The following is a 26,766-nucleotide window of genomic DNA, read 5'->3' as shown; positions in this document are numbered from 1 at the left end:
GCAATTTATTACTTGTAGTACACCCCTAGCAGTCTATTGCCTGACCTGCCCGTGTGGCCTCCGCTACATAGGGAGCACTATCAATATGCTAAAACTACGGATCCTGGAACACCTAAGAGCGATCGATAAAGCCGATCCATCTTATCCGGTCGCCCGGCATTTCGCCGAGAAACATAACAGAGACCGTAGTAAGTTGCAATATTTTGGTCTTGATACCATCAGATATAACGTTAGGGGAGGAGATTGCCTACGACGATTACGTAGGCTAGAATCACGTTATATTATAGATCTTTCCACAAAATGGCCCAAAGGCATGAATAGCGGAGAGGAGATGGTATTTCACTTAGGCAAATGATGTACGTGCTGTCTATATATCTACGTATAGGACAGGCTTCAGTTTGTTGAACTTTTGTGGATCTACTGTATGAATTGCATATACTGTATATATTGTATGGACCTAAGACAATTGACAGAACCACCAATATGATGAACTTAGATTGGATAACTGTGGCCACACTGAATTTAGGCACATGAATGCGGACTTTTGGTTCATAGCAATTGTAATGGTAACCTATAGGTTCAAAGGGCTCTTTGATTCCTAAATAGCACTTGAGCTGTGTATTTCAGTCAATCTAGATATGGCGCTTTCTCTATGTTGACCTTCTCTTAGTTTATACATGCTGACATAGACTCCTTCTTTTTATTATTTTGGTTATACATCCATTCAAATGTATGAGTTTGACCCACCTCTAATGAGCTAGAGTATCTCTGGAGGACAATTGCCGATCCACGGCTTTATCTTTCAATGCAACCCCAGCATAGTGATATATGTTACCTTTTCCACTATAGCGCGTAGACCTATCTACAGGTTATGTAACGTCTCATTGCATCCATCATGAGTAGTGTATATGGTAGATTCTGACCATTACAAGATGGAGTCCGCACTTGAAAGGATGTAGTCCTCTTTCTATGCTCACCAAGGGGTGTACACCTTACATGATTTGAATGTTTACTAAGATATATGTACCTGGTTGTGCGTGTGCATACACACACTGATGAAGGCAAATCGCCGAAACGCGTCTGTGGTGTAGCTTGTAATCTAATAAACTAAACTCCGTGAGAAGGAACCTCCCGAGTGCTGTTTTCTTTCCTGGGGATTTGACCGGGATTTGACGAGCGCAATATATATATATATATATATAGTTTCCAGCTGTGAATCACTATATGAGAATGTATCGATCTATGTGGACACATTTTTGGCACCCATAGTGATGAATCTAAGCTCGTATATTAAAGACACGGGTGATTTCTTGCGGATACTAGCCAATACAGGATGGCAAAAAGGTTTTCAACTGATAACAATTGACGTTGTATCCCTGTATACATCGATAGACCATGAACTAGGTCTTAAGGCTGTGGAATACTTTCTTCGTCAACGGAATATCGAGGAATTGAAACACTCACAAATGCTGCTCAAATTGATTAAATTGTGTTTACACAACAATATCTTTCTCTTTAATCACAAACTGTACAACCAGAGACGTGGCACCGCCATGGGCATATCTTTCTCACCGAGTTACGCTAATATAACTATTGGATGGTGGGAAAAATTTGTGGCGTGGCAAGAAAAATGTGAACAATATACGAGCAAAATAGAACTTTGGTTGAGATACATCGACGATCTTTTTATTATTTGGAATGGGAATCAAAATGATTTTAAAGAATATTTTGAACTCCTTAACAATAATGATGTAGGATTACAATTCACCTACAGCATAAGTCCAAAAAGAATTCAATATCTAGACGTCGAAGAGTATATAGAGAAAGAACAGATCCAAACTAAAATCTATCGAAAACCGACTTCGACAAACAGCATTCTCCATGGAACAAGTTTCCACCCGTCAAAACAATTGAAAAGTATTCCATATGGAGAATTCATTAGAATGTGACGGAACTGTTCAACTGAGGAAAGGACACATAAGAGCTTTTTAGACAGCAAAAACCGGTTCCTGAAAAGAGGATACAAACATAGTGATGTAGAGATTGGACTGTCACGTGCAAAGAAAATTCCCAGAGAACAAACTTCAATCAATAAAATGAAACCAATTAATGATGACACAACGAGATTGATTCTAACATACAGCAAGGAAAGCTACAAAATTAAGAAGATTCTGAACAAATATTGGAGTGTTTTGGAAAAAGACTCAGATATAGGTACATCGATCGGAAAATATGCTCAGATCACATATCGAAAAGCTCCCTCTTTGAAAGACAAATTGGTAAAAAGTCACTTTTCGATAGTGAAGAAAACTACATGGATGACACCGAAACAAATGGGATTTGTACATTGCAACAAATGCAAAGCCTGCAAAATCGGGAAAACAATATCTAAACTGAAAGATGGAAGAGGCAAATTTTTCGAAATCAGAGAAAAGATCACCTGTGAGACACCCTATGTAGTCTACATGCTGGAATGCACATGTGAAATGCGCTATATAGCAAGTACCATTTGCCCCTTGAAAAAGCGCATATTGGAACATCTAAGGGCAATTCATAACAAAGACATGTCATATGCAATCTCCAAACATCTTCATTTACAACATCAAACCAATTGGGAAGACATTCGTTACTTTGGGATTGCTACAGTGCCGGCTAACGAAAGAGACGGCAACCGAACCCTAAAATTGAGAACATTGGAATCACGTCTCATTATTCGTTTCAAAACGAAAACCCCGTGTGGATTAAACCGGGATGAAGAAATGTATGTACATTTATAATATTGTCAAAATAAGAAATCTCTGAGCTGCAAATGTTATTATTGTCAGGTACTATACCTCTTAGCAGACGTACAATAGATCTTGGGTACTATACCGAGACTTATTTGCAAAACAAACAATTGCCAACATGTTGCCAAGAGAAACAAGAATATATGCTTTACTAATCGCATATATTTTGTAACAATAATACATATGACTCAGAAATGACAATGAATGCATAAATAATCGCATCTTACAACATTGACAAATGTATCATAACTTGCGAAAAATATATTCTAGTAAATGTGCATGCATGATATATACTTGATAAAGTTGCATTTGAAACGAATTGAAAAAGAAAGAAATGTGTACACGAAGGCTGATGTCCTTACAAAAATACAAGGACCAGAATGCACTGTTCTGGCTTTTTAACTTAAATCTATAAATATTGAAAGCGAAGAAGGACTCACAATACCGTGAGAGAACATTTTTTGTTCGAAACGTTGGTGGGTGATGGTGGCTGTTCCAATGATGGAATAAAAACGCTTCAAAACGTTAAAGCTTCGTGTTCAGGAGTGCAATTTCTTTAAAGCTTGCTGTTGAAAGATTTTTACGGGACTTGGTCTGGTCCCGGAAATTGCACCCGCTATTTTGGCGCGCCGGTTACAGACTGTTTGGTGAAAGGAATTTGAAATATACCGGCACTCTGACCCCATGTATGAGAAATGCTAGTGACACAAGTTATGTGTCCAAAATTGTGTACCATAGTGGGGACATCCCGACTATCAACGTTGTTGCGAATATTGGTGAAAATATTTTTAAAAATCAGTGAATCATTAATACGCATTGTTATAGAGATATTGAAATTTTGATAAATGTTTTTATAGAGGTATTTATATAGTCAGTTATCTACTGTGATGGTTAGAATGAATTATATACTTATAATTTTTTTATTTGGAGGTGGCTATTGAATTCCTGCTTTTACTTTCCTCTTTTGCAACGTAACTGCGGGGTTCGCGACGACCAACGTCATTGCGTTCTCCGGTCATTCTTCGAAAACAGAAAGTAGGTCTTAGAGATGGTTGTTCTAGAAATACACTAGATAAACATTTGTTTGAAGTGTACAGTAATAAACCCCTAGTGTGCAAAATATTGTAATTTCTGAGTGTATAAGTGTTTTCACTCTTTGGAAAAGGTGTGACCATCGAGGTTAACGGCGTCCTCGCAACATCTAGAAAAACTGCGAAAACTGAAAATTGGTTTGCAAGATGGTTTTTAGAGAAACTTATTGCTAAAATATGAGTTTAAATTTGCTTTGAAAGAAGTATGTATATAGTAATACGTGTAGGGTAATGTTCAAAATGGATTTTTTCACATATTATTTTTGCATGTGTTGATGGTCATTGAATTTCTGCCTGTGCTTTCCGTTTTTACAACATCACCGCGGGTATTGCAACGTCCCCGGGTACCGCTAAGCCCGCTGCACAAGCTCCCATTGAGAAATGGAATTTTGCGACCACACCATGTGCGGCCGCATCCAAACTGTGGTATTGGAACTGCTGACCTAAGGTCGGTCGGTTTCACATCCGCGGCGATGTTGGAAATCCAGCCCTAAGTGATTTCTGTCAGTTAATTTGAAAAGCATTGTGAAACTATTGCAGTACACGGCCATAAGGATTAGTTACTTACCTGTAATCCTAGTTCTCTTCCAGGGGTATCCTCATCAAAGTCATAAGCATTAGAATATTCCCGCCCATGCGCGGGACCCCGGAAACAATATATTATATGTGCCCCACATATATATAGAAATATATATATACATATATATATATAAAATAAGCAATTGCAGCCAAACAAAACAGTGGAGTTGGAATATGCTGTGAAAAATTTCCACCATACATTTGTATTTGCATTAAAAACATGAGAAACAACACCAATGCTTGTTTAGAAACTGTTTTAATGCTTAGAAAGCAGTAGAAATTCGTATAACACACTGTAAGCATATACAGCTCGCAGGCTGCATTGCAAATACCCAGTCTAAAAAGGCTGGAAAGCTAACTTGTAGCTGTATGTACTAAAACTGACGCCGTGCCTTTAAGGCACCTCTGCCCCTAGCTTCCCATCATGCCTCAGGGGTTACAGTTAGGTCAGTTGTTCTTTTCGGAGACTGAAAACCAAACCATGGTAATAACAGGTTAAAATATCTCCTATTGAATAAACAACGTCCTTTGCCCGGGGAGGCGGGAGGGTTGCTTATGACTTTGATGAGGATACCCCTGGAAGAGAACTAGGATTACAGGTAAGTAACTAATCCTTCTCTTCCAGGGGATCCTCATCAATAGTCATAAGCATTAGAATAGAGTAGCGAGCCTCACCTCATCCCTGCGGGCAAAGGAATCAACAGATAACATTCAGAATCTTAGGCCCCAAAAGTATGCCTCTTATTACCCAAATAGGTTTCTCAAGGAAGCATGCCCTACTTGAGATTCCGCTCTGGAATCAGACTCTAGGCAATAATGCCTTGTAAAGGTATGGACTGATTTCCATGTTGCAGCCTTGCATATTTCTGACATAGGAATGTCATGTAAAAACGCTATTGTGGCTGCTTTCCCTCTAGTGGAATGAGCTTTGGGTGATTGTAACAAAGGTTTGCCAGCCAGCTGGTATGACAGTCTGATACAGGATACAATCCATCTGGAGATGGATCTTTTGGCTGCTGCAAACCCCGTTCTTATTGAACCATAATTGACAAAGAGTTGATCTGTCTTTCTGGTGCCCTTCGTCTTTTCTAGGTAAAACTTTAGTACCCGTTTAAGATCCAACGAGTGCAACGACCTCTCCGCTGGGGTCGATGGGTTAGGAAAGAACGAAGGAAGGGTAATCGTTTGATTTATATGAAAATCCGAGACCACCTTTGGAAGGAAAGATGGATGAGCCCTCATTACCACTCTGTTATGGTGAAACACAGTGTAAGGTTCCTTGGTGCAGAGTGCTTGTATCTCGCTAACCCTGCGCGCAGAGGTTATTGCCACCAAGAAGGCCGCCTTCCAAGTGAGATGCTGCAAGGAGGCCTTGTGTATAGGCTCAAACGGTGTCGACATCAGCCTGGAGAGAACTAGGTTCAACTCCCAGGGAGGAGAAGGATTTCTCACAGGGGGATAGACCTTCTTTAACCCCTGAAGGAAATCCTGAACCACTGGAACTTGAAAAAATGAAGTTTGTGTAGGTGATTTCCTGTACGCTACTATGGCAGATAGATGGACCCTAATAGAAGCGTATTTCAACCCTGATGTAGCCAAGGAAAGGAGGTATGGAAGGACTACCTCTTCTTGACCTTTGGTGGGATCAAAACCACGGTCCTTACACCAAATGAAAAACCTTTTCCACTTGAACGCATAAGACGCCCTCGTGGAAGGTCTTTTGGACTCTTTTAAGATATGCATACACTCCGGAGGCAGATTTAAGTGTCCATACTGTAAGACCTCAGGAGCCATGCAGTCAGGTTCAGTGACGGGAGGTTGGGATGCAGGATCCTCCCGTTCATCTTGCTCAACAGGTCTGGCCTGCACGGCAGGCGTCTGTGTGGACACAGCGACAGATGTAACAGATCTGGATACCACCATTGTCGCGGCCAATCCGGGGCTATCAGGATCATGTCCATGCTCGATCTGATGAGCTTGGCCACCACCTTCGGAATCAGAGCCAGAGGGGGAAACGCATAGGCGAACATTCCTGTCCACTCCAACAGTAGAGCATTCCCTTTCGTCCCTGGCCGGTGGAACCTGGACGCGAAGGAGTGGCATTTGGTGTTTTCGTCGTCCGCAAATAAGTCTATGTGTGGACGACCCCAGCAACGGAAAAGCTCTTCGACTACCTCGTCGTTTAGCACCCAGTCTGGCTGATCTTCGAAGTGCCTGCTGAGCGCGTCTGCTTTTGTATTTAGCTCGCCTGGGAGGTGCACTGCCACCACCGACAATCCCCGAGCCAGAAGCCAGTGCCAGATAGTCTGGGCCTCCAGAGATAGAGGGCGAGATCGAGTTCCTCCTTGTTTGTTCAGATAGAACATCGTTGTAGTGTTGTCCGTCTGAACCAGGATTTTGTCCGTTGTTATTGCTGGAAGGAACGCTTAGAGCGCCAGATGAACTGCTCGAAGCTCCAGCATGTTGATGTGGTATGTCTGAAGGTTGGTCGACCAACGACCCTGAATCTGAAGGTGACCCATGTGAGCACCCCAGCCTTCCAGAGATGCGTCCGTTACCACAGACAGCGAAGGAAGAGGTTGCTGAAAAGGGACTCCCTGCAGGACATTCCGAGGACGAGACCACCACTGTATGGAGGTCAAAGCTGCTTGAGACAGGTTGATTCGATCCTCCCAATCTCCTGTCGCCTGGTCCCACTGGTCTTCCACAGACTGTTGCAGAGGCCGCATCATCAACCTGGCGTTCGGTATTAGGAAGATGCAGGACGCCATGGAGCCCAATAGAGATGCCACTTCTTGAACCTTTGGCCGAGGAGACTGAAGCAACTTTTTGCATTTCTGCCCCATGGATGATAGTCTCTCCTGCGAAGGAAACACTCTTCCTAACTTTGTGTCCAGAACTGCTCCCAGATAGTGTATACTTTGCGTGGGAAGCAGGACTGACTTTTCTGTGTTCACATGCAGGCCGAGTCTGTGCATTTGTTGGAGACATAGGTGACAGTCTTTGGTGACTTGACGATGGGACGAACTCTTCAAGAGCCAGTCGTCTAGATATGGGTACACAAAGAGACCTCTTTTGTGAAGACATGCCGCTACCACTGCCATGCATTTGGTGAAGACCCTTGGTGCGGATTTGAGACCGAAGGGGAGTACCTTGTACTGGTAATGCTTGTTCCCTACTAGGAACCTGAAGTACTTTCGATGACCTGGTGTAATGGGAATGTGGAAGTACGCGTCTTGTAAGTCCACCGAACACATCCAATCCCCGATTTGTAGATGAGGACATATTTGGTGCAGTGCCAACATGCGAAACTTCTCTTTGACCACCACTTTGTTGAGGAGTCGAAGATCCAAAATCGGTCTGAACTTGCCTTCTTGGTCTTTTTTGGGGACTAGGAAATATCTTGAATACACTCCTTTCCCCCTTTGGGATGGAGGTACCTCTTCGATTGCGTTTTTCTTTAAGAGGACGCTTACTTCCCTTTTGAGGAGCTTTAGTTGGTACGAGCGATTCTTTTTTGGAGGAATCGGTTGCGGTTTCTTCCGGAAACGTAGCGCATATCCATTGCGCAGTATATTCAGCACCCACCGATCTTTTGTGATGCTGACCCACTCTGCTAGGTGTTGTGAAGCACTTCCTCCCACTGGAGTGGGTAACGGTGACAGAGGAAGCCACTGCTCAGGCTTTGCCTCCTCTAGGCGTAGTAGAGGACTGAAGATGTCCGCCTCTGCCTCTACCCGACTTTCCTCCTCTGTATTGAGGCTTTCCTTGTGGCTTGCTTTGAGACCATTGAGGGGTTTGAACCCTCTGTTGGCCTCCCCGGTTCTTATTGGTCTTGAAGCGTCGTTTGAACGGCCCTTTCTTTTTTTCCAGACCAACCGCCTTCACTGTGTCTAACTCCGTCTTCATACGGGCCATTTCCTGATCGGCATGCTCCCCGAAGAGTGAAGATCCGGAAAAAGGCAGATTGAGGATGCGCTGCTGGGCATCTGGCTTGAGACCAGTTAAACGCAGCCAGGAGGATCTCCTCGCACATACCCCATGTGAGTAGGCATGTCCTGCCAGAAGGGCGTTATCTGCTGATGAACTAATCATTTGGTTAGCCACCAAACAGCCCTCCGTCACTGTCTCCTCAAAATCTTTCTGGTCCTCTTTGGGCAATTTCTCCTTGAATCGTTCCATGGAGTCCCATAGTGCTCTATCGTACCTTCCCAGAAGAGCTGATGCACTCGAGACTTTCAGGGATGAAGCTGCTGTGCTGCATACCCTGCGTCCCCAAGAATCTTGCATCCTGCTGTCTTTGTCAGGCGGGACCAAAGAAGAAGGGGCGACAGTGCGAGTCTTTCTAGCTGAGGCTACAATGACTGAGTCCGCCGCAGGCTCTCCCTTAACAAAGATAGGGTCTGATTCGGCAGGCCTATATTTCTTCTGAATACGTGCCGGTACCGCCCTGACCGTTGCTGGTGTGAGGAAAACGTCTTTGATTGGATCCAATATCCCTGGAACCAATGGGAGTAAAGGCCTTGTAGATGATTTGGGACGAAGGGTCTCAAAAATCACAGTAGTGGACACTTCTGGAACAGCCATCTCTATATTTAGTTTGTGAGCCCCCCTTTGTAAGACGTCCAGATACGTGTTGACGTCGTCCATCGGGGAAGCTCTGGAGCGAGGGCTGTCTGCCAGCGTCGGAGAGTAATCCCCTTTAGAATTTCTAGCTGAGGATGAAGAAGAAGAAGGAGAAGATGGAGTTCTCCTTCTCCTGTGATGAGATTTTTCCTTCCGCACCGGAGATCTTCTTGATCGTTCTTCCCCTCGAGGCGATTGTCTCCGATGCTCCCTTCGGGGAGATCTCGATCTCTCCGCCCTTTTCGGTGTTCGAGATCTGGATTGTCGTGGAGATCGGGAGATCCTGGGGGTACGTGACCTTTCCGCTCTCCTCTCCCGAGAGCGTGATCGGTGCCTGGTAGGATCCGGTCTGTCTACCTCCTCTATTAGTCTCTGAAGAGGTGACCTGTGGAGCGGGCTTGAATATCTTTGTAGCCTCTTCGTCGCTCCAGAATCCTTCCAACTACTCAACGGACCATACCATCTTGGTGAGAGTCTTGTCTGAGTGATATACCGTCGTTGTGGTGACTGTTGCACTGGACTCCTGCTTCTAGAAGAGGCCCTCGATGAGCCAGAGGTACCTGAGGAGGAGTGGTGAGAAGCAGATTGCGTTACAAGAATGGTCGAAATCACTGAAGGTGATCTTTGTCTCACCGGCGTTGGTGGACGTCTCAAAATTCTTTCTCTCGACGTCGAACGCCTCTGTGGCGTCGACGGAGCGATAACCTTTGGCGCTGAACGCCTCGACGGTGACCTGTGGTCCCTCGACGTCAACCGGCGATGTTGAGCCGACAACGGAGTCTTCTCCCTCGATGTTGAACGGCATTGCCCTGCCGTCGACGGAGGTCTCGACGTCGAACGGCGTTGTGCTGCCGTCGACGGAGGTCTCGACGTCGACCGACGTTGGTCTGCCGGCGACGGAGATGGCCTTTTCAATGTCGGACGACGTTGTCCTGTCGTCGACTATGCCCTCGACGTCGACCGGACACGTGGCGACGACGGAGGGTCAGCCATCCTCGACGTCGAGAGCCGACGCGCCGTCGACGATGTCCTCGGCGGCGAGCGTCTGATGGGGCTCTTGCTCCTCGACGTCGAACGTCTCCGTGGAGGCGTCGGCGGAGGTGTCACGCTCTTAGAAGCCTGTCGATGTTGATGCGACAGTGAGTGTGATCTGTCTCTCGACGCCGACCGTCGCCTGGTTGACGGCGGCGGAGTTGACTTATGTCTCCACGTCGAACGTCGTCGAGATGATGACGACGATGGAGACCTGTCCTTCGATGCCGATCGTCGCCGAGTTGACGACGGCGGAGGAGATCTTTGTCTCGATGCCGATGTTCTCGACGACGCTTCTCTCGACGCCGATCGTAGTTTCTTCGTCGTCGGTGAACTTCTTTTCGAAGACGGTCTCTTCCTCGACGCCGGTCCCGACGTCGACGGAGTTTTCTCTCTAGAACTGTCCATCAGAAGATGTTTTTTCAGCGCCGAGCCCGGCGTTGAGGTCGATGGACGCTCTGACTTGCCTTTGGAGGGAGTTCTGGGTCTCTTTGAACTCTTCCTCTCTGTAGATCTTCCTCTCATGGATCTCTGAGCCAGACCATAGAGCCTGTTCCTTTCTCTGTCTTTAAGAGTCCTCTCAGACAGGTTTTCACAATGTGAACAGACTTTAGGATCATGATCCTCTGGCAAGCATAAAATACAGCCCTCATGAGAGTCTGTTTTTGCCTTCTTGTGGCCACAAGAAGGACATTTATCAAAAAGAGTGGGCATCCTGACAGGAAAACCTCACAAGAAATTGACTGTTAAGCAGTTATTTACTTGACACTGATGCTAAAAGTCAAAGTAAATCAAAAAAATTGTTCTTTAGAAGATTTTCTGACTGAAAAAGGCAGAAAAGTGTGGAGCTATGTAACCAGGGTCCTTCCTGAAGGAGCCGGAAAGAACAACTGACCTAACTGTAACCCCTGAGGCATGATGGGAAGCTAGGGGCAGAGGTGCCTTTAAGGCACGGCGTCAGTTTTAGTACATACAGCTACAAGTTAGCTTTCCAGCCTTTTTAGACTGGGTATTTGCAATGCAGCCTGGGAGCTGTATATGCTTACAGTGTGTTATAAGAATTTCTACTGCTTTCTAAGCATTAAAACAGTTTCTAAACAAGCATTGGTGTTGTTTCTCATGTTTTTAATGCAAATACAAATGTATGGTGGAAATTCTTCACAGCATATTCCAACTCCACTGTTTTGTTTGGCTGCAATTGCTTATTTTATATATATATATGTATATATATATTTCTATATATATGTGGGGCACATATAATATATTGTTTCCGGGGTCCCGCGCATGGGCGGGAATATTCTAATGCTTATGACTATTGATGAGGATCCCCTGGAAGAGAAACCTGTTTAAAAATATATAAAATATTGGAAATACATTTCCCTACGTATTGCCACTTTATTATGTAGGCACCTACAACGTACCTTTATCTAAGGCTCTAACACTAAATGTAGCCAACGTGCAGTAAAAACAATAGGGCTGCCTTTTCATTCTCAAAAAACAGCCACAATCCATTTATATACTGGCTTGTCAAGGCCATGTACCACGGTATACTGCAAAGTTACCACGGTATATCATGGCACAAAATATAACTAACATTATAAAGGAACAAAGGTCCCTATTACCAACAATCACACATTCAAATATTGTATGAAATTGTAAACAATGTAGATTTAAACATGACACAATGTCTTTGAAGGCAAGTAAACCCACGTTTATTAAGAATTAGCTTAAGTAGTGGGCAGCGTCAAGAGAGACAAAAATGTACACAAACATACAAAAACTCTGGCACTTGCATGCTTCGCAAATCAATACTATACTCTGTCATAAGAAGCTTCTAGCAGCAAGTCAGCTCTATACATGACTATCTATACAGTACAGGGTCAGTGTGCAAGAGTTGACGACGTTTAGATCCTATAGAAATACAAGGATCATCATCAGGACATTACAATATGATGCCTAAGTATATGCTGTAATTGAGGTGGCAACAGAGGCCCTCTGGGACGTTTGACGCAACCAAAGGGATATCCAAAGCCCTGGGGTATGCACTGGGACTGCTTCCACCGTGAGAAATTAGGCCAAAGGGATGCCTCGGGACAATACCAGAGAGTGGAGTAGTCGCATAATCTTATGCACGCTTAAGTCAAGATGATTAACCACAGCACTGGAGAAATTAAATCTTGGGCCAATATCTGAGAATCCACAGTGCACGCAAACCAATCCGTGATCAGGTGGATGGTGAACAGCTTGCGAGAAATTGGGGAGCATTGCGAGCCATGGTCAGTTTCAGAGTCAAGGAAGACACGTCAGAGCCATCCGCACCTTTGGGTGTGTACATGTTATAAAATATATTTAAGACCTAGCTGTATTATTGGATTGTGGTATCCTGGCATTCTCATAGTGTCACATGGGCAACACGGTACTTAAGCCAGATTTACAAAGAAACGTGAGGCCACAATGCGTAGTCCTGCGTTGATAGGTAAATCTAGAGAAACGCAAGACCGTGCAATTCACTGTTTTGTGTTTCTTTGCACACCATAATCTACATTACTGCTAAATTTCACATACATTTGTATTTCACGCCACTGTAGCCACTCCACTTTACGTTAATCCACTCTACGCAACTACATGGAACGCCACATTCTATGACACTCTCCTCCACTCTATATAACTCCACTCTATAAAGGTCTACCACAATTCATGGCACTCTAGGACATTCTACTCCACTCTATCACAATACACTCCACTGTCCAACTCCATAATGCACTCTGTAAACTCCATTGTACAACACACTGTTAAACACTTTTCTATGCGACACAGCACTGCACTGTACTGTATGAGGCCCAACTCCAATTTATAACAGTTTACTACCAATGCTATGCCAGTACACTCCACTCCATGACACTACGCCACACCAATACACTGTTGTACTTCACTCCATTCTGCGTTGCACCACTCCACTTGACTCTCATCCACTGTACGAAACTTTGCCTCACTCTGTACTTCTATACAACATTCCAATCTACGCAGCTCCAGTGTTTCACACACTTCTGTACTCCATCCAACTCTACTCTACTACACTACACTGTATGCCACTGTCCGACATTTTACTTCTGTCTATAGCCCTTCACTCCACTTTACAACACTGTACTATACTGTGTGCCACTGTATAACACTCTACAATACTCTAGTCCACTACATGATACTGTACGCAACTCTTTGTATGCCATTGCACCCCACTTCCATCCACTTTGACACAGTACTTCACTCAACTCTACTACTCCGCTGTACACCACTCCACTCTAGGCCACTCTATGCCATTGTACTCAATAACACTGTATGCTAATACTCTGTACTGTGCACCACTCCACTCTACAAAAATCAACTAGATTGTATGCCACTCTACTGTAGTTTACATCACCTTCCAATACTGTACGACACCCCACTACTCTCTACGATACAACATGGTACTCCAATTGATGACACGTTACTCAACTGTATGCTACGCCACTCCACTCTACAGCACTCCATGCCACTATAGTCTACAACACACCACACCACTCCACTAACACTGAGCTCCACTCTACACTACCCCACTCCAGTGCTCTCCACTCCACTATACTACACTTTATCCCACTGTACTATTCTCCACTCTAGCTCTCCACTGTCTCACACTCTACTCCACTCTATGTCCATCCTCTCTACGCGACTGTACTACATGCCACGCAACTTCTTTCTACGATACTCCACTCCACTATGTGATATGGCACTCCACTCTACGGCACTCTCTCTACTGTACTCTGCTACACTCCACTCAATGATACTTCACTCTATGATACTCCACTTCATCCTACTCCACTCTAAAACACTCTGACAGTTTACGACACCCTGCTCTAATGTTCGACATGCCATTCCACCGTTCAACTCGCTTCACCAGTCTACAAAACGTGACTACACTATATGAAACACCATGCTACTACACTATGTACCACTTAACTACACTGTATGGTACCCTGCTACGCTCTATTACAATCTACAATTCTCCACTCTATGAAAGTGGATTTTACAACACTCTCCACTGTACTGTACAACGCTCCACATAACTCTTCCCCTTGTAACACTGGGCTCTACGAATTGAAACACATTTTTATTTTAAAACATTTTTTAATTGAAATGTAATGAAAAAAACTTTTGACTTCTCGCTCTTTAACTAATTTAAGCTCCTTTATGCATGAAAATACTCAAAACCCATACCTCCGTCCATATTTTGAACTCACTGATGTAATACCTATATCAGCCTCCTCCTCAGGAATTGCTTAAATTTCAACAGCTCCTATCCCCAAAACAATCGCTTTTAGGAGTGCTTCAAGTTTGTCTTGAATATTGTATATTAGTGATCTAGTTGTTTACTATAACTCGGAGCTGACATTGCACTTGATTACTATGGATTTAACTGTCAGACTGCTGCTGTGTTGGAAGTATACATTTCACTCTACTTTCAGCATGTTTTACTGACATGGATGAGAAAGATTTGGAAAGTCATAGAAATTGTGTTCCCATATTAGCATTCTAGAGCACTAATCATATTTTTATGACAAATAGAAACCCTTGATTTTGTTCATTAGCTGAGGATTCGCTTATGGGCGCAGTAGAAAATTTCTTTCAGCTTTACAGTTTTGATTCCATCAAGATGACGTACAGATGTGGCAAGCTTTTGCCATAATTACTGAATGTTAGCGCTCTAGTTGTTCATTCAAACTCTGGTGAAGGTGCTGTTGATCACTAAGAATTCAACTGGCAGACTGCTGCTGGTGTGATGTTTCTGTCTTCATGTCAGAATGTTTTGCTGACACGGATGCCAAAGATATTTGAGAACTCATAGAAATTGAGTTTCAGCATTCTAGGCCTCTAACCGTAATATCTCTGAGAAAATTCTCCCCTCATTTCCTTAATGTCTAAAGGAAATGCTTTCAGTTTTACAGCTTTGATTCCATCAAGAACTGAACTCTGGTGTGCTGCACTTCTGTCATAAATAAATATTATTAGCGCTCAAGTTGATAATTTGACCACTGAGGGAAGCTGCAGTATAGCACTGCTGCTTCTCCTGGAAGTACACCGTTTTCTCAGGATATCAGACTTTATTCTCACATGGATGAGGAAGACAGAGTGAACTTATTGAAAGTGTGGTCTCATTTTAACTTCTGGTACACCTTCCACAACCTGTTGACAAAATCATGAAAGGAGTTTTCGAAAGCAATATTGTACTACAATGTATTTCTACAGAGAGCATGTCCCCGAGTCCTGTAATAGCTGCCACAATATGTTGTCCATGTTGTAGCCAGCCAGTCGGTGGAGGGTGGGGCAGTCCTTTTGGGACCCCCCATGACCGTTGAGGTCAGGGTATGCTCACTCAGCCCACTTATGTATTTTTTTTAATTCATTTTCAGGACTCAGTTACCATGTCCTGGAGCACACAAATATATATTCAGACATTTTGTTATATATCCACAGAGCTGAGGAAGTTTGGAAATTGTCCAAAACAGACAATTAGTCACAGTAATTAAAGAAACGAGAATTAAATCACGGCGTCTGTGACAAAAAGGCAAAGGGATTTCTCATTGCTAGGACATATTCAAACTCTCAGAGGAATGCCCCTGATGGAAAACGATTGATACTAGATTAGTGGCTTGCCCTGTCCTGTTGAAACCAGTGGTACATGGGTCAGTTTTTGCAGAGACTTCTGAAACATCAAGGGTTGGTCATCAACTTCCATCTATGTGACCTAGAATCTCTGAGATTTGCATTACTTTGTCTATTTGGTGACTGACACATGTTTATTAAATCATTTATTAAACTTATATATTTTACTTATAATTCATTTTGAGTTGCTATTTTGCTTGTGATGTAGGTGAAGGCCCCTCCTTTGATGAAGAATGGAAAAGTAGGGCTATGTCGTTCAAACCATCAAGAGGGAGACACCACTTAACTGGAAACCCAAATTGTGATCAGTGTCATGCTATAAAGAACAACTAAAGACGGTAAGGAGGTAAACTTTAGGAAGGACCTATTCATAGTGTGCAATTTTGAACTGTTGACACAATTTGCATTGCAGTGGGTAGAAAAATTGAGTTTATCCTGTTTTGCTTTTTAAAAAGACAGATTATCATTAACCCCTTCGCTGCTAGGCCTTTTCCCCTCCTGTGCTAAGCCTTTTTTGGGCTATTCGGGGTAGTGTGCGCTTAAGCCCCTGTAACCTTTTGACCACATAAGGTATCCACGCCAATTTTGCGTCCATTTCTTCCAACATCATGGGGATTCTAAAGGTACCCAGGGTTTGTGGATTCCCTTGGAGGGGTCCCAGAAATTAGCCAAAATACAGTATAATTTTTGTTTCTTTTCAGAAAAATTGGAAAAACGGGCTACAAATGAAAGCCTCTGGGTTTTTCCCTGCAAACGTTATCAATAAAGGGTCTGTGGGCTGAAATCACAATTTTCCCAGCTTTTAGGGAATGACAGTCTTTTGTCAGAGAACCAACATTTTTTACACACTTTTGGCGTTTTTCTGGTACATAGCCTATTTTTGCTATTTTTAGTGCTTTCAACCTCCTTCCAGTTAATGGTAAAAATGAGTATGAAAGCAATAATGGATCCTGGAAAGCTATACATTTTAGAAAAGTAGACACAATTCTGAATTCAGAAAGGGGTCATTTGTGTAGATCCATCAAGGTTTCTTTACAGAAACTAACAGTTAAATATTGGAAAAATTGAAAATTAGTTAAAAAAAACAGCCTTTTGTGTCAACGTTTTCACCTGTAACTTCTTGTAATTATGACAGCTCTTTGACAGCAATATACCGTTAGATCCGCTGGACCTTCCTAGTTGTGGTGATATATAGGACTTGTAGGTTCACCAAGAAGCAGACGAACCTAGAGTCAAAAACTGAGTAGCAATTTGAAATGGCTTTTTATTATGTACTGGGTATATAGCAATTATTGTGCGAAAATGTATACATGGAAAAATCTGTATGAAAGACACCTATGTATTTCTGAAATGGGTACAAATTATAGAGTTTAGAAATAGTACATATTTGCACATTTTCAAAATTGGGAATACTCATACTAGCATGAAAAGTATTGGTCATTTTTCAAAATGAAATTTTTTACACAATGTCTTTCATTTGGAAGGCAGAAATGCATCACAACTCAACAGGTAATTAGAGTTTTAGAGTTGCTTTACAAATCTGAATTACCCTAAGTCTCCCAATAAAAATGGTACCTCACTTGTGTGGGTAGGCATAGTGCCCACAACCGGAAAGGGCCCAAAACACAACCTGAACACACCACATTTTCACAATGAAAATTTACCCTTTTTTTGCGAAGTGTGTAGCTGTCGTTTTTTAACCCTAGCTCTGCCGGCACCTAGGGAAACCTAGTAAACCCATAAATTTTTTAAAACTAGACACCCAGGGAAATCCAGGATGGGGGGACTTGATAGCCTCTCACCAGGTTCTGTTACCCAGAATCCTTTGCAAACCTAAAACATTGACAAAAAAAACACATTTTCCTCACTTTTCTGTGGTGGAAAGTTCTGGAATCTGCGTGGATCCACTAATTTTCATGCATCCCGCGTTCCCCAAAGTCTTCTGAGAAAAGTGGTACCGTACTTGTGTGGGTCGGCCTAGTGCCTGCGACAGGAAACGGCGCAAAACGCAAAGTGGTCGCACCTCAATTTCGCAGTAAAAAGTGACTTTTTTTTGCAAAGTGCCTAGCTGTAGTTTTTTAACCCTAGCTCTGCCGGCACATAGGGAAACCTAGCAAACCTACACATTTTTTTACAACCAGGGGAATCCACGATGGGGTGACTTGACTGCCTTCCACCAGGTTCTGTTACCCAGAAACCCTTGGAAACCAAACAAATTGACAAAAAAACACATTTTCCCCACATTTCTGTGGTGGAAAGTTCTGGAATCTGCGTGTATCCACATATTGCATTCCACCCTGCATTTCCCAAAGGCTTGCAATAAAAATGGTACCCCACTTGTGTGGCTCGGCCTAGTGCCTGCGACGGGAAACGGTGCAAAACGCAACGTGGTCACACTTCAATTTTGCAGTGAAAAATGACCCTTTTTTGGCAAAGTGATTGCTGTAGTTTTTTAACCCTAGCTCTGCCGGCACCTAGGGAAACCTAGCGATCCTATACATTTCTGGAAAGTAGACACCCGGGGGCTTCCAAGGAGGTATGGCTTGCGTGGATCCCCTAACGTTTTCTTACCCAGAATCCCTTGCAAACCTCAATTTTAGCTGAAAAAATCAGTTTTTTCACACATTTTCATGTGGGAAAGTGTGGCATCACTGGGCTCACACACATTTCCTACCACCCAGTGTTCCCCCAGGACTCCCGATAAAAATGGTGCCTCACTTGTGTGGGAGGCGCAAGTACCCGCGACAGGCAAGGGCCCAAAACATAGTAAGGCAACATCAAAATTGCCTATCTCAAAACCACCTGCTTTTACAAGGGGGTGACCTGGGTTTTTGGCCCCGTGCTCGCCGGCCATCTAGGGAAACCTACCAAACACATTTCTGAAAAGTAGAAACCCGGGGGCTTCCAAGGAGGTATGGCTTGCCTGGATCCCCCAACGTCCCCTTACCCAGAATCCCTTGCAAACCTCAATTTTAGCTAAACAAATCCGTTTTTTCACACATTTTTGTGTAGAAAAGTGTGGCATCATAGGGCTCACACAAATTTCCCTACCACCCTGCGATCCCCCAGGTCTCCCTATAAAAATGGTGCCTCACTTGTGTGGCGCAAGTACCCGCGACAAGCAAGGGCCCAAAACGTAGTGAGGCGACATCAAAATTGCCTATCTCAAAACCACCTGCTTTTGCAAGGGGGGGTCACATGGGTTTTTGGCCCAGTGCTCGACGGCCATCTTGAGAAACCTACCAAGCCCACACATTTCTGAAAAGTAGACACCCAGGGGCTTCCAAGGAGGTATGGCTTGCGTGGATCCCCCAATGTCCCGTAACCCAGAATCCCTTGCAAACCTCAATTTTAGCTGACAAAATCAGTGTTTTCACACATTTTTGTGGGAAAGTGTGGCATCACTGGGCTCACACAAATTTCCTACCACCCAGCGTTCCCCCAGGTCTCCCTATAAAAATGGTGCCTCACTTGTGTGGGAGGCGCAAGTACCCGCGACAGGCAAGGGCCCAAAATGAGTGAGGCGACATCAAAATTGCCTAACTCAAAACCTCAAAACCCCCAGGGGGGCAGAAAGTCCACTAGACGCCAGGGAGTTTTTTGGCAAATTTCAATTACGGTGGGGGCTTCCCAAAACGGGCATGATAATGCCCACACCCTAATTAAAGTTTGCCCAAAAAATGCCTGGCCTCTACTGGTCTTTTTGCCCCTCCCCGGGGGGCACATTGGGGGATGATGCCTCCATCTGCCCCCCCCCCCGGGGGGGCAGAAAGGCTGTGATTTTTGTGGGGTAGGGGTGCCAATGCCCCCACCTTAATTCAGATTTGCCCCAAAATATCCTTGGCGTCTAGTGGGCTTTTTGCCCCTCCGGAGGTGCAGGTTGGGGGCTACTGCCTCAATCTGCCCCCCTGGGGGGGGCAGAAAAACTGTAATGGTAGGGGGGTGGGGGCATTGGCGTGCCCGTTTCGGGCATCCCCCACCCTAAAACAAATTGCACGAAAAAAAATCCCTGGTGTCAAGTGGGCTTTCTGCCCCCCCTCCCCCGGGGGGGCAGATTGGGGGCTACTGCCCGGGGGGCAGAAAGACTGAATAATGTAAATTTCTTTTTTGGGGGGAGTGAAGGCCTCCCCCCAAGGCCGCTCCCCCCTCCTTGGTGTCTAGTGGGTGGATCCCTACTTGGGGAGCAGGGATCCACCGGGGAGATTCTCCCCTTTCCAATGATACCTCTCTCGTCTTTCTACGTGCTCAGGACGCTGAGATAGCCCCCTGAGCACGTAGAAAGTAAAACTGAAATGAGCCTAAAGGCTCATTTCAGTTTCGGTTTGTGTTCAATGACGACAGTGCGACGTGCGCACTGATAGTCATTGAACAGAAACCAGGGAGGGGGCCTCGTGAGCTGGGGAAGCTCTTCCCAGGTCCCAAGGTCACAGGGGAGAAAAGTCAATCCCTCTGTTGTCTGCAGCAGAGGGATTTTGTGCGCCTGGCCTCATGACAGAATAGTTCAGTGTGGAGCACAGGGGCACCAATGCTCATGACGGAACCATTCCGTCATGAGCATCGATGGGGTTAAGGGCCTGATTACGATACTGTCGGAAACTGCTATGACCGAATCGTAATGAGGGAGTTGGATTCCTTTCCGACCGACCCATTATGATGGAGTCGGTCGGAAAGGAATGCAACCGGACATTCCGACTGGCTTCCGACGGGCTCAGAGAGCCTGTCCGCCAGTCAGAATGCTTTCAGTAATCACAAGGGCGGTTTTTTTTCTGCCCGAGGGATTACGATGTCAGATTACGACAGCCTTGATGTGCCGGCCTTTTTTACACAGAAAGGCTGTCCGAAGTCGACTTTGGGGTCCCCCAGCAGGGCCCCAAAGGGTGTAAGGCCTCCGATGGCAGCCGAGGGGTCACCTATGGTGCCCCCCTGTTGATCCCTGCACTCCATGGCAGGTGAGGTACCTGCCACAGGGTGCAGGTATGAACTGCACCTCTTCGTTTTAACAATGAGAGCATGCATTCCAGTCGGGATGCATGCGCCCATTGTAAAGCATATGAGTGCGGCCGAACAGTTGTTCAGTCGCATCCTAATTGGTTGGTCGGGACCGCAGACAGAACGTCAGTCAGTCCCAGTACCAATACGATGTCAGGCGGAGTGTACTCCACCCGACATTGTAATCGACCCCTAAGTTGTAAATACCATCCAATTAATAAGTGTCAAGTGTTTTGCATGTGAAGGATTTATTGGCTCTGTCATCCTAATATTTAATCAAAATAAATGCATATCCAGATTGCAGTTTTTCTTTTTAGGGTCATGTTCCTGAAATTGCATGGCAACTTTGGCATCCTCATCTCCTGTTCGTATTGAAATGTGGCTAACTTCTTTATCTCACTAGCCAACAACCTATAGGAGCCAACATCCTATAGGAGCTAATCCTTGTGAGATGTTCAGTTCAGCAACCACAAATATACAAAACAGAGTGTGTCCTCGCTATTGGTTATCATAGTGCCTCCTTGAAAGTTACAACTCTTCAACATCATCTCTTTCAAACTAATTTTTGTATATGAAACAGATCTTTACCCTATAGTCATCCCTGCATAGGGTCTGAGCTACCTTTCTTTTAATTATGTTTATTTTGGAAACTTGCCCCATAAAATATACATAGATTAAAATCAGAATTTGACACAGTAAAACATCCTGAAACGTAATAAAATTCTTATGTGACACTAAAAATAGCTGTATATCATGTATTCAAAATACCAAAAAACAAGTATTTCTTCAATTAAAATGATACGCATGTTCTTCAGAAGTTTTATAACATCATAATGTCAATATAATACGTTAAAGAAAATGGACTGATGGAAAAAACTACCTTGTTGGTAAAAAAGGAGAATTGTGCAGGCAAAAAAATATACATATGAAATGTTCACCTAGGGGCTTAGCAAACTAACTTCAGACATTGCTCGAGGGGCTACATAAGGTGTTCTCTACACATATTTTCTGTATGAGCCAAGTAGCCTGTAAATACTTGGCAGCACTAATGACTACCAAGAGTGTAATGGCAGTTAAAGCTATCAGACTAGGAACACTTAACGTCAGGGGTCTGAATTCCATCAACAAAAGACAACAGGTAGCCAGGGAACTTCAGGTGCTTTGCTGTAACGTCATCTGTCTCCAGGAGACGCATGTAGTATGGGCTAAACGGAAATTTTTAAGTGAATTGGGGTACAATGTATTTGTATGTACTAAATAAACTTGTACTTCCCGAGGCGTGGCAATACTGGCAAAAAAGCATATAGCTGGTACAGGCCGGATACTAGAGGATAGCCTTGGTAGATGGACAATAGCTGAATGTGTCGCTGGATCATTAAAATTTACGCTATGCTCCGTATATGGCTCTAATTTTGATGAGTCTGCCATTCTAGATTTTCTTAATGTGGAGCTAGCGGTGTGGCCTACCCCCGTAATCATATGCAGGGATTTGAATATAAATCTGCAACCAAACTCGCTGTGTAATGATAGCTACCAGTATTCAGGTAGGAAACCAAAAGTCTTTAAGTCACTACAGCAAAAACAACAGGTGAAGGACAGAATGCAGAACAATGTCATACATTCACCCCAGTACAGAGATCTGGGCCTAAATTCATCGTTTTTTTGCTCACCATGCCTTTCCAGTTTGAACCCAGCCATATGCAAATCAGTCTTGACCCTGTGCCCCATGGGAACAGTCCAGCCCGAACTGCTAAGCCAGGTCCTCCCTGCACTGGAAACAAGCATCCAAGGACCGGTTTCGGGCTTTCAGCCCTCTTCAGCCTGGATAACTTGATTCCAGTGGCATGGAGAGCACGGGACTCACGTCTGAGCATACCCGTCCCACTCGGGGTGACAAAAGCAAAAACAACAGGTGATGGACAGAATGCAGAACAATGTCATACATTCACCCCAGTACAGAGATCTGGGCCTAAATTCATCGTTTTTTTGCTCACCATGCCTTTCCAGTTTGAACCCAGCCATATGCAAATCAGTCTTGACCCTGTGCCCCATGGGAACAGTCCAGCCCGAACTGCTAAGCCAGGTCCTCCCTGCACTGGAAACAAGCATCCAAGGACCGGTTTCGGGCTTTCAGCCCTCTTCAGCCTGGATAACTTGATTCCAGTGGCATGGAGAGCACGGGACTCACGTCTGAGCATACCCGTCCCACTCGGGGTGACAAAAGCAAAAACAACAGGTGATGGACAGAATGCAGAACAATAACATACATTCACCCCAGTACAGAGATCTGGGCCTAAATCCATTGTTTTTTTGCTCACCATGCCTTTCCAGTTTGAACCCAGCCATATGCAAATCAGTCTTGACCCTGTGCCCCATGGGAACAGTCCAGCCCGAACTGCTAAGCCAGGTCCTCCCTGGACTGGAAACAAGCAACCAAGGACCGGTTTTGGGCTTTCAGCCCTCTTTGCCTGGCTAGCTTGATTCCAGTGGCATAGAGAGCACGGGACTCACGTCTGAGCATACCCGTCCCACTCGGGGTGACAAAAGCAAAAACAACAGGTGATGGACAGAATGCAGAACAATGTCATACATTCACCCCAGTTCAGAGATCTGGGCCTAAATCCATCGTTTTTTGGCTCACCATGCCTTTCCAGTTTGAACCCAGCCATATGCAAATCAGTCTTGACCCTGTGCCCCATGGGAACAGTCCAGCCCGAACTGCTAAGCCAGGTCCTTCCTGGACTGGAAACAAGCATCCAAGGACCTGTTTCGGGCTTTCAGCCCTCTTCAGCCTGGATAGCTTGATTCCAGTGGCATGGAGAGCACGGGACTCACGTCTGAGCATACCCGTCCCACTCGGGGTGACAAAAGCAAAAACAACAGGTGATGGACAGAATGCAGAACAATGTCATACATTCACCCCAGTACAGAGATCTGGGCCTAAATCCATCGTTTTTTTGCTCACCATGCCTTTCCAGTGTGAACCCAGCCGTATGCAAATCAGTCTTGACCCTGTGCCCCATGGGAACAGTCCAGCCCGAACTGCTAACCCAGGTCCTCCCTGGACTGGAAACAAGCATCCAAGGACCGGTTTCGGGCTTTCAGCCCTCTTCAGCCTGGGATTCAAGCAAGCCGTGCTGAAGACGGCTGTAATGCCAGAAACCGGTCCTCGGAAGCTTGTTTCTGGTCCAGGGAAGGCATGGCTTGGCAGTTCGGGCTGGTCTGTTCCCATGAGGCACAGGGTCAGACTGATTTGCATATAGCCATGTCTGAACTGGGGTGGCAGAGTGGGCTAAAGAACGGTGATGGATTAAACCCAGATCTTTTGACTGGGTGTGAGTGTTAGATTGGTTCAGATGCTCCGTCCATTACCACCCCCTTTTGTACCGCTTTAAGTCACTACAAGCACTTTTAATTTCGCATGGATTGGTGGATTCATGAGCTTATCTTAGGGGCATTGACCCGGGATACACCTTATTTTTTCTTCACCTCATCAGAAGCTAGTGAGGCTAGATTATTTTTTTTACTGCACAACATCTGTTATCCGATGCGCGCATACAGGCCTACCCTAGGGTCACCTCTGACAATGGTCCTGTCGTTTTTACATTAACCTCTATTGGTGCAGCCAGCAAACCTCGGGATTTCTCTTTTGATCGCAAATTGCTATTGGATACAAAATTTCATGATCACATGATGAGTTGGATTGTAGAATTTTTTAGGAATACCAGGGAGGGTACTGAAATGGGGTTTGTTTGGGATGCGTTTAAGGCCGCTTTTAAGGGGGAGGTTCTTAGCTTTGGGTTGCACGCGCAAAAACAACTGCGGTTACAACTACAGGAGCTGTACCAAGGCCTTGGACAGGCTGAGGAGCGACTGGTACAAGATATACATACAGTCAGAGATATTTATGATTCTGCAGCGGAAGTGGCCCGGTGTAAGGCAAAAATAAATCTCCAGTGGACCCAAGAGGCGGCTAAAACATATACTGTTAAACGACAGCTGCAGTATGAGTATGGGGAGGCAAGTGGCAGGTGCCTGGTCCAAAAAATGAGATCTAAGGAAGCCGTGCAAAGAATCAATTCCCTTGTAGACTCCACTGGTCGATTGGTAGAGAGCGAGTCTGAAATATTGGAAGTATTTCGTCAGTTTTACGCAACACTTTATGCCAGTGAAGAACATGATGCTCATAAAGCTGCAATTCTGCTACAGCAGTACTGCAAACAAGATCTGGATGTGGAGGTAGTAGCGAAGATAGAGACCCCTATCACAATGCTTGAACTTGAACAGGCGATTAAGGGACTGCCGGCAGGCAAGGCGGCGGGCCCTGACAAACTCCCGTTGGAGATTTACAAAAGTTTTTTCCAAGTCCTAAAGGATGATATGCTAGCTATTTTTAGGCGGGCTCAGACTGGCGTATATCCTAAATCATGGGATGAGGCCAGTATTGTGGTCTTTAGAAAAAAGGAAAAGCCTGGAGATCGGCCTGTCTCATATCGGCCTATATCACTGTTAGATACAGACGGGAAAATGTATTAAAAAAAATTGGCGGCAAGGCTTTCAGCAGTGATCTCTCCACTGGTTTCAATTCGGCAGCATGGGTTCATTCCCAAACGTGGAACAACAGACCATGTTACTCGTGTGATAGCCTTATTAGACTATGCTAACGGTACAGGTGAGGCTTTCAGTCTTATACTTTAGATGCCGAGAAGGCTTTCGACCAAGTCTCTTGGGGTTTCTTATGGGCTGTGATGAGAAGCCGGGGGTTTGGGCCACAGTTCATAAAAGCGTTACAGACGCTATATCAACAACCAATAGCTAGGATTTGTACTATGGGACTACAATCGGCAGTGGTGTCTATACGAAGGGGAACAAGGCAAGGCTGTCCGTGCTCCCCGCTGTTATTTTCTTTATATATTGATCCGTTTCTAAAAATGATTGATAACAACTCCCGGATACCGTCAGTTATAATGCATCAACAAGAATATCGTGTCTTGGCATATGCCGATGACGTGGCTGTGGTTTCCCCGAAACCACTAGAGGTAATGTTAGAGATAGAGCATCTAGCGGCCGTATATGGATCAGTCTCTGGTTATAAATTAAATACTGCCAAAACTCAGATCTTATGTGTCAACACCGGACCTTATGCAGATCCCAGGGTCCTATCAGAGGTGATGTAGTTAGGGATACAGATGAGGGCCTCTGCTTTTGCCCTGGTAGAATCTAACTGGGATTTGAAAACAATTAGACCAGGCCGAATGCTTGCATCTAACACTGATTGGTAGATGCAATATTTAAAAAATGATGGTCCTATCTAAAATTTTGTATTTTTTTCGGTATGTACCATTGGAGATACCCCAGGCTAGTCTTATGCAGCTTCAATCTATCTGTATGAGATTTTTATGGGCACGGGGGAAAGCGCGGCGAGCGAAAAAATGCATGGTATTACAGAGGGCTGTAGGAGGCTGGGCTGTACCTGATGTTGTCTTGTACTACTATGCTTGTATGCTCCAGCATATGAACATATTGCTTACGGGGGTAGGACCGTTAGATCCAGCTGAACAGCCTTCAATATACAGTATGTTGTTAGGCACTGAAGTTAAAAATCGTCTTTTTCTTAACCTGGACTGGAATTACTATAAGCAGACAAGATTTAAGGTCTTAATGGCTGCGTATAAAGTATGGAACGCTATTAAAAAAATATACAAGCTAGAAAAAATATCCTGATATACTCCACTGAGTGCTCCGATTTTTTTTCCCAGTGTCTTTTGGGATCGGGTTGTATATAATTGGTGGTTTAAAGGTTTAAATTGTGTGGGTGATTTATATACATTGGGTGGGCTAAAATCGTTTGAACAGCTTAAGGAGCAATACCAGCTCCCAACCTCACACTTTATTAAATATCTACAAATTCGTGATTACTTGTTGAAAGCCCGCCTGTGTATACAACCTAACCCCTTATTGAAGCT

General features: G+C 44.5%; 1 protein-coding gene across 2 annotated transcripts in view; it reads left to right on the top strand.

Moving 5' to 3' along the window:
• The window catches only part of MLF1 (myeloid leukemia factor 1), a 169,115-nt gene that overhangs the window by 96,252 nt on the left and 46,097 nt on the right, over positions 1-26,766 (top strand). For both annotated transcript variants that reach the window (XM_078667082.1, XM_078667081.1), the window contains one exon: positions 16,020-16,149. In XM_078667082.1, the coding sequence (XP_078523208.1) occupies positions 16,020-16,144 (125 nt within the window). In that variant the 3' untranslated portion in view covers positions 16,145-16,149. The remainder of the gene's footprint in view (positions 1-16,019; positions 16,150-26,766) is intronic.

The sequence above is a fragment of the Lissotriton helveticus genome, chromosome 11 (assembly GCF_964261635.1).
Source record: "Lissotriton helveticus chromosome 11, aLisHel1.1, whole genome shotgun sequence".
In the NCBI taxonomy this organism is placed as follows: domain Eukaryota; kingdom Metazoa; phylum Chordata; class Amphibia; order Caudata; family Salamandridae; genus Lissotriton; species Lissotriton helveticus.
This window is presented reverse-complemented; position numbering and strand designations above follow the sequence as displayed.